The 16,237-nt window shown below is 46.8% G+C and overlaps 1 protein-coding gene and 1 non-coding gene across 2 annotated transcripts; both read right to left on the bottom strand.

Annotated features, from left to right (window-relative positions):
- Positions 1-377: 377 nt before the first annotated feature.
- Positions 378-1,700, bottom strand: LOC121482445 (melanoma-associated antigen B4-like). The gene is made up of 2 exons (XM_041740367.1): positions 1,575-1,700; positions 378-1,502 (listed from the first exon to the last, which is right to left on the bottom strand). Exons 1-2 carry the CDS (start codon positions 1,698-1,700, stop codon positions 378-380), a joined length of 1,251 nt encoding a protein of 416 aa, XP_041596301.1.
- Positions 1,701-5,926: 4,226 nt separating this feature from the next.
- Positions 5,927-6,031, bottom strand: LOC121483678. Its single transcript, XR_005985801.1, has one exon. It is a non-coding gene; the product is annotated as a U6 spliceosomal RNA (small nuclear RNA).
- Between the last annotated feature and the right edge of the window lie 10,206 nt (positions 6,032-16,237).

The raw sequence follows: 16,237 nt of genomic DNA, 5'->3' as shown, positions 1-16,237 counted from the left end.
TATACAGCCATGCCACTCTTAAATTACATTAAAACCTAAGTAAGCTACTATGAGAAAAAACATTTAAAAACACCAAAATAAATATAACTGTATATGTGTTTCTAGAATTTACCTGTTTAGAACAAGTACCTGTTTAGAACAAGTACGAGGAAGAGCTTTTCTCTTCCTTCCAGCCCCTAGGACTCTGCACGTGTTAAAAGAGCAAGAACTGGAGAGCTATGCCATCCTTAAGTGTACAGTCTAAAGCTAAATGAGCTAAGAGAAAAATTGAAAACACCGAAATAAATATAACCGTATGTGTGTTTCTAGAAGCTACCAGCTTAGAACAAGTATGAGGAAGAGCTTTTCTGTGCCCTCCATCCCTAGGCCTGCAGCACTCAGAAGGTGGACCGCCCGCCCCGCTGCAGCCCCGAGGAGGAGCAGCCGCCGCCCCGAGGGCCTCCCTGGATGCGGAGGAAGCCCAGCGCCGCCTCCAGGGCAGGCGGCCAGGCCATGGCCGTGGCCGCGGCGGCCGAGGGCCCCCTGGCCGAGGCCAAGGTCCCCCTGGCCGTGGCCGTGGCCGCGGCGGCTGAGGCCCCCCTGGCCGTGACTGTGGCTGCGGCCGCCGAGGCCCCCCTGGCCGTGGCCGTGACTGTGGCTGCGGCAGCCGAGGCCCCCCTGGCTGAGGCTGAGGCCGTGACCGCCGAGGCCCCCCTGGCCGTGGCCGAGGCCGAGGCCCCCCTGGCCGAGGCCCTGGGCCCCGCGCGCTCCTCCTGGTCTAGCAGGGCCTCGGCGTACAGGTCGGGGAAGCAGCTGGGCACGGTGTCGTTGATCTTGGCCAGGACCTGCAGCACCTGCATCTTGCTGGTCTCGGCGTGGGCTCGCGGGCCCCACAGGAACTCGTGGCGCGGGGGGTCGCTGGCCGGCACCTGGCGGTACTCCAGGTAGCCCTGGCGCACCAGGTCTTGGGTGAGGAGCTTCCGGGGCTCCCCGAAGATCAGGTGCCACCTGCCCTCGTAGACGCCCAGCATGTGGAGGAACTCCCAGATGTCCTCCTCGGCGGCGCGGTTGCCCTTCATGAAGATGACGCCCAGGAGCGTCATGAGGAGGCCGGTCTTGGGCAGCTCCCGGGTGCTGGTGGCGGCGGCGGCCAGGCCCAGCTTGCTGACCAGGGCGTACGACTGGCTGCGGGCGTCGACCTCCCTGAGCTCCAGGCCGAAGACCAGCTCCAGGCGCTCGGCGGCGCAGCGGAAGACCTCGGGGAAGTGCTCGCGGTACTTCCTGCCCACCGTCTTCAGCAGCGCGGCCCGCGGGACGGGCTCCCCGCTGCTGTGCTTCTCCAGCAGGAGCTGCACCAGCATGCTGGCCTTGCGGCTCAGGGGGTCCCTGCGGGCGCTGGGGCCGGGGGACCCGGCGGGGCTCCCGGCGCCCTGCTCCCGCGGCGACCCCGAGGCGGAGGCGCCGGCACCAGGAGACCCGGGCCGCGGGGGCGCCGCCGCCTCGGGGCCGCGCGGGGGACTCCCCTGCAGGCTCAGCGAGGGGATGCGGGGGGGCTCCTCGGCGGCCGCCGCCTCCGCCGCCTCCGCCTCCGCCGCCTCCGCCTCCGCCTCCGCCGCCTCCACCGCCGCCTCCGCGGCCGCCGCCCCCCCGACACTCTCCTCCCCGTGGCCCTCGTGGCGTTTCTTGCGGGCACGGAGCTTGCTCTTTTGGCCCCGAGGCATGGCGACCCTGGGCACGGCTGGCAGGCAGCGGGGGCACCTGGAGAGGGGGACAGTGAGGCGGGGTGAGCCCCTTGGCGGGGGGCCCGGGGTGCGGGCGGGGGTGGGCGCCCTGGGCCCCGGCCGGACAGCCCTGCCTGGGGGTCACTGGGGGTCACTGGGGGTGACGGTGGAGACCCGTGTCCGGGTGCGGGGCGGGGGAGGCCCTCTCCGATCACGTGCAAGATCGGCAGGCGAGTTGTTGGCAAGCTCCGGGTCCCCCCACCCCCGCTCTGAAGGCCACCCCGAGTCCTCCACGGTGCCCCCGAGGAGGAGAGAGGGAGCGCTGTCCAGCCCACCCCTGAAGTCAGGGGCACCTAGTGCTGACCGGGCGGCAGGACGGGACAGGCCGTCGTCTCCCTGGAGCCGTCTCGTTACCGGGTGCCCCACCCCGGCCCTCCCTCGGGGTCCTCCTCCCCCCAGACCTCCCTGGGGGTCCTCCCCCCCCCCGCAGCCCGCCCTCGGGGTCCTCCCCCCCCCCCCCGCAGCCCGCCCTCGGGGCCCTCCCCCCCCCCGCAGCCCGCCCTCGGGGTCCTCCCCCCCCCCCGCAGCCCGCCCTCGGGGTCCTCCCCCCCGCAGCCCGCCCTCGGGGTCCTCCCCCCCGCAGCCCGCCCTCGGGGCCCTCCCTCCTCGGGGTCCTCCCGCGGCTGCTGGCGCCGCGGGACCTGCTGCCTCGCCCTGACGCTGGCCACGCAGGCCCACGGCGGCAGGGCCTCGACACTGACTAGGAGCGAGCCAGGCTGACCACGCAGCCCCATGTGCCCGACACCGACAGCGAGCGAGCCTGAAAGCGGCGGCAGACACGCGGAGGCTCCCTGGCCCGCGCCCCGCTGTCCCCCCTCGGGCCCTCGGCTGGCCTCCTGGCGGTCCCCGGGAGCCCGCCTGCCGCCCCGTGCCTCCCCTCCCGGGCCAGCAGCTCCGGGCCGACAGCAGGGCGCGTGTCCTGACGTGCGCTCGTTCCGGGGAGGGTGGCCTCACCCCGACTCCCCGCCAGACCCGGAACGGCCCCCGCGGCCGACCTGCTGCCTGCCCCGACCAAGGCCCCATGTCCCCGGGTCCCCGGAGCACCGCCACCAGGAGCGGGGACTCCGCGTGGCCCCCGGCGTGGGTATGGAGCCCTCACGAAGGCCCTCCGTCTCGCCAGCGGGCCTGGGACTTCTCCCCGTGCTGCGCGGAGCCAGAGTCCAGCAGCCTCGGGCCAAGCCGGCAGTCCCTGAGCCCCCGCGGGGGCAGCAGCCATGGGGGCAGCCATGTTGGGGCCTCCGAGGCGCGGGAGCAGGGGCCGAGCGGGGCGGGGTGTGTGCGGACCCCCTTTCCCAGGGCAGATGGGGCCGGGGCCTGTCGGGGCGGCGTGCCCGCGGCCTTAACCAGGGACTCCTGGCTCCTGGACGCGGACGGGCGCGTGGGACCCCGGTCTGGGCTCACCCTAGGCAGGAGCGGTCCGACTAGGCCTCGCCGCCCACCGCGTGGTCAGGAGGAAGTGCTCGAGGGCCACTTCCGGTCATGTGGGTCCGCGCCCCCGGGAAGCCCGCGTGGGCGGGAGGACTGCGGCGTGCGGGGGCGCAGGGGAGCGGCCTGCAGTCTGGCGCGCGCGGGCTTTCACTGCCTCGAGCAGCTCGGGGGCCTTCTCCCTCTGCTGCGCTGACGCCACTGCCCTCGGACCGAGGGTCTCATGTCCCTCCCAGAGTCCCCCCGTAGGAAGTGTTTGGGGGCCTCCTCGTACCTGCCAGGCCTGGTCCTTCCCCAATGTGATAGCTCACATACTCTTTCGACGCCGCTTATGTGATCAGGGGCACCCCTCATCTCATATCTCTGTGTCTTACTTCGCTTCTACTAGGTCTTTGGCTACATCCAATCAGCTGACCGAATGCCAACTCTTCACACCAAAGACATTAGGTCTGTGAGCTTCCTGATATGAATTCCGGGTACATCTCCTTGGCCACTCCTGCTTGAGGCTCCCCAGAAATGGCTGCTTTAAGGTGAGAATCTTGTTGGGTTCCCTCTTCTGGGTGGAGCAGCCCATCGTATTTCATTCAGGGAACTTGCAGTGAGTTAGCAGGTCTGCAATTCCTTCCTTTTCTCACTTGGTACCTCCTCCCACGCCCCATCAAGGGCCTTAGGAATCCTGTGGGCAAGTGGAGTGCTCCTTAGCCTGACCAACTTCCCAGGGCTTCTTTTAGCTGACATCGCTCCAAGTTCCTGGAGTGAATTTCTATCATTATGTGCAATTATTCTGATACTTGCCAGTCTATTTTAGTTTGTGCCTTGTACCTTTTATTCTATTAAGATGTTAAAAAAGGCCAGTCCACATTCATTGGTAAATTTTCAAGTGGTTATTAGCACAGCCTGTGGACTCATACTGCCACAACCAACCCATAGTTTATTGTAGTCCTGATATTACCCTTTGGTCCTGGCACTTAGGCTCTGAGGAGCTGCCTCCGTTCCCTTTATTGAGGCTGTAGAAATTCATTGTCTCAGGGAATTATTGGAAGAGTCAAGGGCTGAACTGAAAACTTTCCCTCTAGTCAATCCTGTCATTGGCCTCTCTTGCAGGCCAGGTACCATTCTCAATCCCAGAGCTGGCCTCCACCTGCTCACACAGAGGCTCAAGTTCAATGCACAATTAGTATTCCTCAGGAGCTTTTCAGTTTTGTTGTTTTGTTCTTGTTGATATTGGTTTTTTATTTCTTTTTAAGATTTTCAGGGTTGATTTTGATTATGGGGAAAAGCAACCTGAGTTGGTGACATTTTTGTAGCTGTAGGTAAAGCAATGAATCTTTAAATATGTTAAAGAGAATTAACATCTTTATAATACTCCCTCATATATGAATAAACATAGTAAACTGCTTTTTTCAAAGCAGTTTTTTTTTCAAAAGAATTTTTTTCAAAAATTCTTTTTCCTGTCTTTCAGTGTTTTTTAAAAAGTTTTTATTTAAATTCAATTTAATTAACATATAGTATATTATTAATTTCAGAGGTAGAATTTAATGATTAATCAGTTGCATATAACGCCCAGTGCTCATTCCATCAAGTGCCTCCTTAATGCCCAACACCCAGTTACCCATTCCCCCACCTGCCTCCGCTCCAGCAACCCTCAGTTTGTTTACTGTATTTAAGTATCTCTTATGGTTTGTCTCTCTGTTTTCATCTTATTGTATTTTTCCTTCCCTTCCCCTATGTTCGTCTGTTTTGTTTCTTAAATTCCACATATGAGTGAAATTATTATGGTCTTTGTCTGTCTCTGACTTACATATTTCACTTAGCATAATGCACTCTAGCTCCATCTATGTCATTCCAAGTGGCAAGATTTCATTCTGATGGCTAATATTCCATTGTATATATATACCACCTCTTCTTTATCTGTTTATCTGTTGATGGACATCTGGGCTCTTTCCATCGTTTGGCTATTGTGGACATTGCTGTTATAAACATTGGGGTGAATGTGCCCCTTCAAAATATTATTTTTGTATGCTTTGTTTAAATATCTTGTTATGCAATTCCTGAGTCTTTTGGGTAGTTCTATTTTGAATTTTCTGAGGAACCTCCATACTGTTCTCCAGAGTGGTTGATCCAGCTTGCATTCACACCAACAGTGTAAGAGGGTTCTCTTTTCTCCACGTCCTTGCCAACAGCTGTTGTTTCCTGAGTTGTTAATTTTAGCCATTTTGACTGGTATAAGGTGGTATCACATTGTATTAGTCTATCAGTACGTTTTTATAGTTATCTCCTAAAGAATTTGTAGGCATCTGGTTTTGTATTAGGTATATCTTGGAGATTATTATTGTTTTCAGTGATATATTTTCCATTACGTGTTGTAATTTGTTAGTGATTTTGTTTTATCACATTCCTTAATTTGCTATGTTGATCTTTTATACACCATCTTTCTGAAGTTGCTTATGTATCTTAATAATTTCTGTACCAATTACTTGGAACTTTTAAATTAAGAGATCATATTGTTACCATTGTTACCTCTTTCTTTTCATTATTCTTTCCTCTGATTTACTTTGGTATTCATATTCTTGTATAATAGTTGTGTACTGTGTATGTATTTTCATCCAATTGTAGACAGTGGAATTGATACCACATATCTTTGTTTTCTTGTCAAACCTATTGAGTATGTTTGCAGTGGTTCCCATTTAGTAAATCCATTGTAGATTTTAGAAAATGGACATTTTTTTCTTTCTTTTTTTTTCAATATGGAATGCTTAACAAATTTGCAACACCCTTGCACAGAGGCCATGCTAGTCTTCTCTGTATTGTTCCAGTTTTAATATATTTGGTGCCAAAATGAGCACGGAAATTCTTTTGCAATGCAAGCTTGCCAAAACTTATTATCATTAACAAGTTTTACTTATTTATTTATTTTGTCAAAGGCTTTTTCTTTACCCTTACACATAGTCCAATCCTTTTCCCCTCTTTTTTTGCTAACATAGTTATTTCCATCTGGCAGCATTTTCTAGTGTTAATTCACTGCTATATTGGAAATACTATGAATTTATTTAAGGTATTTATCTCTGTGCATGTGAGCTTGGCTTGTTATTTTATGGGAGGATTCTCACCTGGTCTTTGTATCAAGAGGTAGCGTATTTTAATGGTTGATAACTCCCTATATTTTTGTATAATTTTTAAAAGTTTACATGAGGTAGTGGTTACTTTTTCCTTTAACATTTTGTGTAACAAGCCCTAAGGCCTGGATAGCCCTAGAGTCTTTTGCTGTTGCCTTGGATTGGACTGCTGTTTCAATTTCTATTTTGTTGATTGAAGGGGTCTGTCTCTCTGTGGACCTATTTAGTCATTTATATTATGTTGACCTTAAAAATAAGCATCCAGTTATCTTACCTAGAAAATGAGTTTATTTGGAAATAGTAGGAAATTTCAGTTTGGAACTTGAAAGCTATTGCACAATCATAGGAAGTCCAAGAACAAAGGAGAGGAATACTCTTATAGACAGAAAGAGGAGTTGGAGGAGCTCTTATAAAGTCCACTGGAATAAACTGGGAGTTTGAAATGGCTTTTCATTGGCTGAGTTGTGACCGTCTCTTATTGGCTGGGCTATTACTGGGCCAGGAAAAATTCTTTTCTCCTTCTGCTCTTGTACTGAAGTATGTATGACCTTCTTCCTATTGGGAATACATTTCTGCCTGTCTGCAATTGAAGACAAGTGGTAAATTATGAGAGCTCCCCTTTTCTGGCCTCCCAATTCCATTTTAAATGAGTTTTCCTTTATTTAATTTCACAAAATTTAATGAAAATGCTCCATTTTACAGGCATATCTCAAAGATATTGCAGGTTCAATTCCACACTACCATAATAAAGCTAATACATATTGCAATAAAGCAAGTCACATGAATTTTTTAGTTCCCAATGCATCTAAAAGTTGTATTCACACTATACTGTATTCTGTTACTTTTGCAAAAGCATTATGTCTAAAAAAAAAAAAAAAAACCAGTGTGCCTACTTTAATTTAAAAATAGCTTAATGAAAATGCCAAGCTCATGTAGTTCTGTTTATGTGGGACAGATTAAGTGAAATTTCTAAATGCCTTTTCAGCTATAAATGCATTAAACTAGTATTTATTCATGATATATTAGTATAAAATATGTGTTACTTTTATGCAATTTGAAGGATACTTGAAGTACATTTAAATTATTTAAAGTGAGAAGATGGTAATTTCCATATTGAAATTATAACTCAACTTGCTAGGACTTTAAGAAGTTGTACTATGTATTCAAAGGTGAGTGTGTTTTAAATAGTCATCAAAGATGGTGATATGTAGGGATAAAAACTTCAAATACTGATTATACTAGAAGTGAGGAAAATGAGGAAATTGCTTTTTAATTACTTCTGAAGAAAATTAGAGCTTGATTGATGCTCAAAGAATACCTATTGGATAGATTGACTGGCTGTTTTATATGGTGAGACACTGAGCTGAGATATATATGATAAGATGTGGTATAAGGCATACCTTGGAGATACTGTGGATTTGGTTCCAGACTACTAGAATAAAGCAAATATTGTGACAAAGAGAGTCCATTTAATTTCTTATTTTCCCAGTTCATATGGAAGTTATGTTTACACTATATTGTAGTCTTTTCAGTGTACAATACATTTTGTCTCTAGGAAGTACATATCATTATATGGGGCACCTGAGTGGAACAGTCTGTTGGGCACCAGACTCTTGGTTTTGGCTCAGGTCATAATCTCAGGGATGTCAGATTGAGCCCCACGTCAGACTCTGCTGGGCATGGAGCCTGCTTAAGCCTCTCTCTGCCCCTCTCCCCTGTGTACACATGCTCTAACTCTTTCTCAAATAACTAAATCTTTAAAAAAATTAAAAGTACATATCATAATAAAGAAGTACCTTATTACTAATAATTGTTAGATATAATTTGGGCTTTCAGCGAGTCATAATCTTTTTGTTGGTAAGAAGGTCTTGCCTTGATGTTGATGATGGCTGACTGATGAGGCTTGTGGTTTCTAAAGGTTGGGGTGGCTGTGGCAATGTCTTAAAATAAGACAACAATAAAGTTTGCCAGATCGACTGACTCTTCTCCCACGCACAGTTTCTCTGTAACATGTGCTGCTGTTTGATAGCATCTTCACCAGGAGTAGATTTCATTTCATAAAATCCCTTTCTTTGCTCATCCATAGGAAGCAAATCCTTATCCATTCAAGTTATATCATGAGATGGCAGCATTTCAGTCATATCTTCAGGCTCCACTTAATTCTAGTCCCCTTCCTTTTTCACCACATCTGCAATTGCTTCCTCCACTGAAGTCTTGAAACCCACAAAGTTATCCATAAGGACTGGAATAACTTTTTCCAGACTCCCATTAATATTGATATTTTTACCTCTTTTCGTGAATCATCAGTGTCCCTAATGGCACCTAGAATGGCACATCCTTTACAGAAGGTGTTCAGTTGGCACTGCCCTGATCCATCAGGGCATTCACTAGCTATGGCAGCTGGAGCCTTATGAAATGTGTTTCTTAAACCATAAGACTTAAAAGTTGAAATTAACTCCTTTATCCATGAGCCGCAGAAGGTATATTGTATCAGCAGGCATGAAAAAAAACCATTAATGTCCTTGCTCCTCTCCCTCAGAGCTCTCAAGTGACTGGGTACATTGCCAGTAAGCAGTCATATTTTGAAAGGAAACTTTTTTCGGAGCAGTAGGTCTCAACAGTGGGCTTAAAGTGTTCAGTAAGCAGGTATGCTGTCATCCAGGCTTTGTTTTTCCATTTATGAGCACAGACAGAATGCATTTAGCATAGTTCTTAAGGGCCTGAGGATTTTGGGAATGGGAAATGGGCTTTGGTTTCACCTTACAGTCACCAGCTACATTAGTCCCTAAGAAGAGAGTCAGCTAGTCCTTTGAAGCTTTGAAGCCAGGCTTTGAGTTCTCCTCTCTAGCTGTGAAAGTCCTAGATGGCATCTGCTTCCAATGGAAAGCTGTGGATATCATCCACACTGAAAATCTGTTTAGTGTAGCCACCTTCATAAATGATCTTAGCTAGATCTAGGGAATAACTTCCTGTTGCTTCTACATTAGCACTTGGTGCTTTTCCTTTATACTGTTATGTTGTGCAGATGGCTTCTTTCCTTAGACCTCATGAACCAACCTCTGATAGCTTCAGATTTTCTCTTGTGCAGCCTCCTCACCTCTCTCAACATTCAAAGAATTGAAGAAAGTTAGGGCCTTGCCCTGGATTAGGCTTTAGCTTAAGGGTATGTATGTATATTGTGACAGGTTTGATCTCCTATCCAGACCCCTGAAACTTTATCCATTTCACTTTTGTGGGCTCATTGTAGTAGTACTTTTAATTCTCTTCAAGGACTTTTCCTCTGAATTTACTGTTTGACTGTTTGGTGCAAGAACCTTAGCTTTCAGCCTATCTTGGCTTTTTTTTTTTTTTTAAGATTTTATTTATTCATTTATGAGAGACACAAAGAGAGAGGCAGGGACGTAGGCAGAGGGAGAAGCAGGCTTCTCTTGGAGAACCTGATGAGGTGCTTGATCCCAAGACCTTGGGACCACGCCCTGAGCAAAAAAAAAGGTAGACACTCGGCCATCTTGGGTGGCTCAACATTTTAGTGCCGCCTTCAGCCCAGGGTGTGATCCTGGAGTCCCGGGATCGAGTCCCACATCAGGCTCCCTGCATAGAGCCTGCTTCTCCCTCTGCCTGTGTCACTGTCTCTCTCTCTCCCTCTGTGTCTCTCATAAATAAATAAAATCTTTAAAAAAAAGGTAGACACTCAATCACTGAGCCACCCAGGTGTCCCCTATCTTAGTTTTTGACATGCCTTCCTCACTAAGCTTAATAATTGCTAGCTTTTGATTTAAAGTGAAGGATGTAGAAATCTTCACTTCATTTAAACACTTAGAAGCCATCGTGGGGTTAGTAATTGGCCTAATTTCAATATTGTTGTGTTTCAGAATAGAAGAAGGAGAGTTGGCGAGAACAACTGGTCAGTGGGAGAGTCAGAACACACATAACATTGATTAAGTTTGCCATCTTATGGGTATAATTCTTGGTACCTCAAAACAATTATAGTAGTCACATCAAAGATTATTGATCATATTACCATAACACATATAAGAATCATGAAAAAGTTTGAAATATTGTGAGAATTACCAAAATGTAACACAGAAATATGAAGTGAGGAAATTGTGTTGAAAATAATGGCACCAATAGTCTTACTTTACCCAGAGTTGCCATAAAACTTCACTTGGTAGAAAACATGATGATCTGAGAATTGCCATAAAATGAGATCTGCCTGTACATCACTTTTCTTTTAAGGATTTATTTATGTATTTTTAGAGAGAGAGAGAGCGCACAAGCAGGAGGGGCAAGAGGGAGAGGAAAAGAGAACCTCAAGAAGGTTCTGTGCTGAGCACAGAGCCTGATGCGGGGCTCTATCATATGACCCTGAGATCACGACCTGAGCTGAAACCAAGAGTTGGACATTTAATTGGCTGTGCCACACAGGTGCCCCATCTCACATTTCATATTAAAGGCAGGATATTTAAATAGAGCCCTTGTATTATAGAAATTCTCAAATATATACAAGAGTGAACCCAGTTACCTAACATTAATCCACAGCAAGTCTCGATTTTTATAGATAGAATCCTGTTCAGATTAAGGTTTAGGTGTTTGTTTATTGGCAAATACACTCCAGGGGTAAAAATCTGCACTTCCATCAGGATGTGTTTGATATCTGTTGTCTCCTTTGTGGTAATATTGGCAGTCATATTCTTTTAATATCCATTAAATCCATTAAAGGTGGCAGGATGGTTCTTTTCTTTTCTTTTTTAAAAGATTTTATTTATTTATTCATGAGAGACTCAGAAAGAAAGAGGCAGAGACAGGCAGAAGGAGAAGCAGGCTCCAGGGGAGCCTGATGGTGGGACTCGATCCCGGGACTCCAGAATCATGCCCTGAGCCAAAGGCAGGCGCTTAATTGCTGAACCACCCAGGCATCCCAGAATGGTTGTTTTCTAATTCCAAAATTCCTGAGTTTTTTTTATCTGAAATTCTTCTTTAGGTGGGACTTCTATGTCCATCATTTATCTTGAGATATTGGTAATACTTATTTGTAGTGTTAATTTATCATTGCCATATCTCTTCCCCACCTAAATTTTGCCCGTTTTTTTTTTACCTAATATAATGTATAACTGCTTCTTTCACTTATGATTATAATACTTATAAAAATTGTTATATAAATCCTTTCAAAGAATTAGCTTTCATTAGCTAGCTCTACTGTCTTCTAATTGATCATTTAAAAAAAAAAAAAGATGTTCATTTATTTATTCATGAGAGACAGAGAGAGAAAGAGAGAGGCAGAGACACAGGCAGAGGGAGAAGCAGGCTCCATGCAGGGAGTTCAACGTGGGACTCAATCCTGGGACTCCAGGATCATGCCCTGGGCCAAAGGCAGGCGCTCAATTGCTAAGCCACCCAGGCGTCCCTGATCACTTTTTTTAAAAAAAAGTTTTTATTTGTTTATTTGAGAGAGAGAGAAAGAGAGAAAGAAAAAACAGAGGCAGAGGAAGAAGCAGACTCCCTGCTGAGCAGAGAGCCTGATGTGGAGCTCAATCCCAGGACCTGAGCTGAAGGTAGACACATAACTGACTGATCATATACCTCTAACTGATCACTTTTGCATTCATCTGAACTGTTTTCTACCTTTGCCTCTTTGTGTTTAGTATGCTGTTCTTTTTCTAGCTTCTTGAATTCTTTGTTTTAAACATGTTTGTAATAAATCTAATTAATATAATAAATATCCTGGTAAGTACCCCCTTGGGCTATTTCACACAGTAGAGTGCTATAAGAGCTTTATGTGTAGTGCTTCTATTTTTTACAAGTTGAAAATACCTGTCAATGTTTTTGTGATTTTTGAATGTGTGTGTGTGTTTATGCATAGAAGCCTAGGAACAAAACAGTTATTTAGAGGACGTTTCAGATTTCAGAGTTCATGGGGTATTTTGCTTTATGTTTTACTTCTTAATGACAGAAGGAATTTGAGCAAATTTAACTTAGTAAAAGAGTTGCTTCCCCCGCCCCAGAAGAGGAAGTAAGGTTTCAAATTAGAAAAATAATAAAAATAATTGGCCAACTGCAACATTTAGATTATCTAGGAAAACAAAAACTACTCTAAGTATATAATTCTGAAGGGACGTTTATTTATTCAAAAGCTTTATTTTTTCATGCTCTTTCAGGTTTATAGAAAAATAGGGTAGAGAGTACAGAGCTCCCATATATTCTCTCAGCCCCTTACACAGTTTCTCCTATTATTTACCTCTTATCTTGTATTAGTTTAGTGTGCTTGTTATAATTAATAAACCAATATCAATACATTATTAGTGGAGGAGGGGCAAGATGGCAGAAGAGCAGGGTCCCCAAATCACCTGTCCCCAACAAATTACCTAGATAACCTTCCAATCATCCTGAAAATCTACGAATTAGGCCTGAGATTTAAAGAAAGAACAGCTGGAATCCTACAGTGAGAAGAGTTCGCACTTCTATCAAGGTAGGAAGACGGGGAAAAGAAATAAAGAAACAAAAGGCCTCCAAGGGGGAGGGGCCCCGCGAGGAGCCTGGCTGAGGCCGGGGCGAGTGTCCCCAGGACAGGAGAGCCCCGTCCAGAGAAGCAGGAGCTGCACCAACCTTCCCGGGTGGAAAGGCGCCCGCAGGGGGTTAGAGCAGGACCCAGAAGGACGGGGATGCCCTCGGGCTCCCTGGGACACTAACAGGCACCTGCGCGCCCAGGAGAGTGCAGCGAGCTCCCTAAGGGCTGCAGCGCGCACGGCAGGACCTGGAGCAGCTCGGAGGGGCTCAGGCGGCGGCTCAGCGAGGGGGCTGCGGGGCTCCGGGAGCAGCTCAGAGGGGCTCGGGCAGCGGCTCCGTGGAGGGGGCGGCGCGGCTCCAGGAGCAGCTCGGAGGGGCTCCGGCCGCGGCTCCGCGGAGGGGGCTGCGCGGCCGGGAGCGCGAATCCAACAGCGCAGGCTCCGGACCACTGGGCGCCGGGACACAGCCCAGGATCCGGCCTCCCCCCGGGACAGGCAGAGGCCGGGAGGGCCCAGGACATCAAGGACATTCCTGCCCCGAGCTGAGCAGATCAGCGGCCCCGCCCCGGAGCCTCCAGGCCCTGCAGACTGAGAGCTCCTGAGTTCCTGCGGGGGCTGACTCCAGGTTGCCAGAGCTGCTGTAGCCACTATGGCTGTTCCTCCTGGGGCCTCACGGGGTAAACAAACCCCACTGAGCCCTGCACCAGGCAGGGGGCAGAGCAGCTCCCCCAAGTGCTAACACCTGAAAATCAGCACAGCAGGCCCCTCCCCCAGAAGACCAGCTAGACGGACCAGTTCCAGGAGAAGTCAAGGGACTTAAAGTATAGAGAATCAGAAGATACTCCCCCGTGTTTTTTTTGTTTGTTTGTTTTGTTTTGTTTTGTGTTTTTTTTCTTTCTTTCTTTCTGATTTCTGATTGCTTCCTCCACCCCCTTTTTTCACCTTTCTTTCTTTTTCTTTCTCTTTTTCTTCTCTTTTTTTCCCTTTTTTTCTCCTTTCTCTTTTTTATTTTTCTCTTTTCTTTCCTTCTCTCTCTCTCTTTTTCTCCTTTTCCCAATACAACTTGTTTTTGGCCACTCTAAACTGAGCAAAATGACTAGAAGGAAAACCTCACCTCAAAAGAAAGAATCAGAAACAGTCCGCTTTCCCACAGAGTTACAAAATCTGGATTACAATTCAATGTCAGAAAACCAATTCAGAAGCACTATTATACAGCTACTGGTGGCTCTAGAAAAAAGCATAAAGGACTCAAGAGACTTCATGACTGCAGAATTTATATCCAATCAGGCAGAAATTAAAAATCAATTAAATGAGATGCAATCCAAGCTAGAAGTCCTAAGGACGAGGATTAACGAGGTGGAAGAATGAGTGAGTGACATAGAAGACAAGTTGATGGCAAACAGGGAACGACAGCCTGAGGAAGAAAGTCCTACGTTTAATTGGGGTTCCCAAGGGCGCTGAAAGGGACAGAGGGCCAGAATATGTATTTGAACAAATGCTAGCTGAAAACTATCCTAATTCTGAGAAGGGAAACAGGCATTCAGATCCAGGAAATAGAGAGATCCCCCCCCCTAAAATCAATAAAAACCGTTCAACACCTCGACATTTAATAGTGAAGCTTGCAAATTCCAAAGATAAGGAGAAGATCCTTAAAGCAACAAGAGAAAAAAAGTCCCTGACTTTTATGGGGAGGAATATTAGGGTAATAGCAGACCTCTCCACAAAGACCTGGCAGGCCAGAAAGGGCTGGCAGGATATATTCAGGGTCCTAAATGAGAAGAACATGCAACCAAGAATACTTTATCCAGCAAGGCTCTCATTCAAAATGGAAGGAGAGGTAAAGAGCTTCCAAGACAGGCTGGAACTGAAAGAATATGTGACCTCCAAACCGGCTCCGCAAGACATTTTAAGGGGGACTCTTAAAATTCCCCTTTAAGAAGAAGTTCAGTGGAACAATCCTCAATAGTAACTCTGAATGTGAATGGGCTTAATGACCCCATCAAAAGGCGCAGGGTTTCAGACTGGATAAAAAAGCAGGACCCAAAAAAAAAAAAAAAAAAAAGCAGGACCCATCTATTTGCTGTCTACAAGAGACTCATTTTAGACAGAAGGACACCTACAACCTGAAAATAAAAGGTTGGAGAACCATTTACCATTCAAATGGTCCTCAAAAGAAAGCAGGGGTAGCCATCCTTATATCAGATAAACTAAAATTTACCCCGAAGACTATAGTGAAAGATGAAGAGGGACACTATATCATACTTAAAGGATCTATCCGATGAGGACTTAACAATCCTCAATATATATGCCCCGAATGTGGGAGCTGCCAAATATTTAAACCAATTAATAACCAAAGTGAAGAAATACTTAGATAATAATACACTTATACTTGGTGACTTCAATCTAGCTCTTTCTACCCTCGATAGGTTTTCTAAGCACAACATCTCCAAAGGAACGAGACCTTTAAATGATACCCTGGACCAGATGGATTTCACAGATATCTACAGAACTTTACATCCAAACTCAACTGAATACACATTCTTCTCAAGTGCACATGGAACTTTCTCCAGAATAGACCACATACTGGGTCACAAATCGGGTCTGAACCACTACCAAAAGATTGGGATCGTCCCCTGCATATTCTCAGACCATAATGCCTTGAAATTATAACTTAATCACAACAAGAAGTTTGGAAGGACCTCAAACACGTGGAGGTTAAGGACCATCCTGATAAAAGATGAAAGGGTCAACCAGGAAATTAAGGAAGAATTAAAAAGATTCATGGAAACTAATGAGAATGAAGATACAACTGTTCAAAATCTTTGGAATGCAGCAAAAGCACTCCTGAGGGGGAAATACATTGCAATACAAGCATCCATTCAAAAACTGGAAAGAACTCAAATACAAAGGTCACCTTACACATAAAGGAGCTAGAGAAAAAACAGCAATTGGACCCCACCCCCAGCAGAAGAAGAGAGTTAATTAAAATTCGAGCAGAACTAAATGAAATCGAGACCAAAAGAACTGTGGAACAGATCAACAGAACCAGGAGTTGGTTCTTTGAAAGAATTAATAAGATAGATAAACCATTAGCCAACCTTATTAAGAAGAGAGAGAAGACTCAAATTAATAAAATCATGAATGAGAAAGGAGAGATCACTACCAACACCAAGGAAATACAAAAGATTTGAAAAACATATAATGAACAGCTCTATGCCAATAAATTAGGCAATCTAGAAGAAATGGACGCATTCCTGGAAAGCCACAAACTACCAAAACTGGAATAGGAAGAAATAGAAAACCTGAACAGGCCAATAACCAGGGAGGAAATTGAAGCAGTCATCAAACACCTCCCAAGACACAAGAGTCCAGGGCCAGATGGCTTCCCAGGGGAATTCTATCAAACGCTTAAAGAAGAAACCATACCTATTCT

Source organism: Vulpes lagopus, chromosome X, assembly GCF_018345385.1.
Source record: "Vulpes lagopus strain Blue_001 chromosome X, ASM1834538v1, whole genome shotgun sequence".
Lineage (NCBI taxonomy): Eukaryota > Metazoa > Chordata > Mammalia > Carnivora > Canidae > Vulpes > Vulpes lagopus.
The sequence above is the reverse complement of the archived record's forward strand: the minus strand, read 5'-3'. Positions and strand labels throughout refer to the sequence as shown.

Excerpts from the sequence above, each read along its gene's own strand:
- LOC121482445 (XM_041740367.1), bottom strand. The coding sequence starts at position 1,700 with ATGCCTCGGGGCCAAAAGAGCAAGCTCCGTGCCCGCAAGAAACGCCAC. Across the intron at positions 1,503-1,574 it reads CGGCGGAGGCGGAGGCGGAG|GGGAGTCCCCCGCGCGGCCC; the intron begins GCGGCGGAGGCG and ends CTGAGCCTGCAG.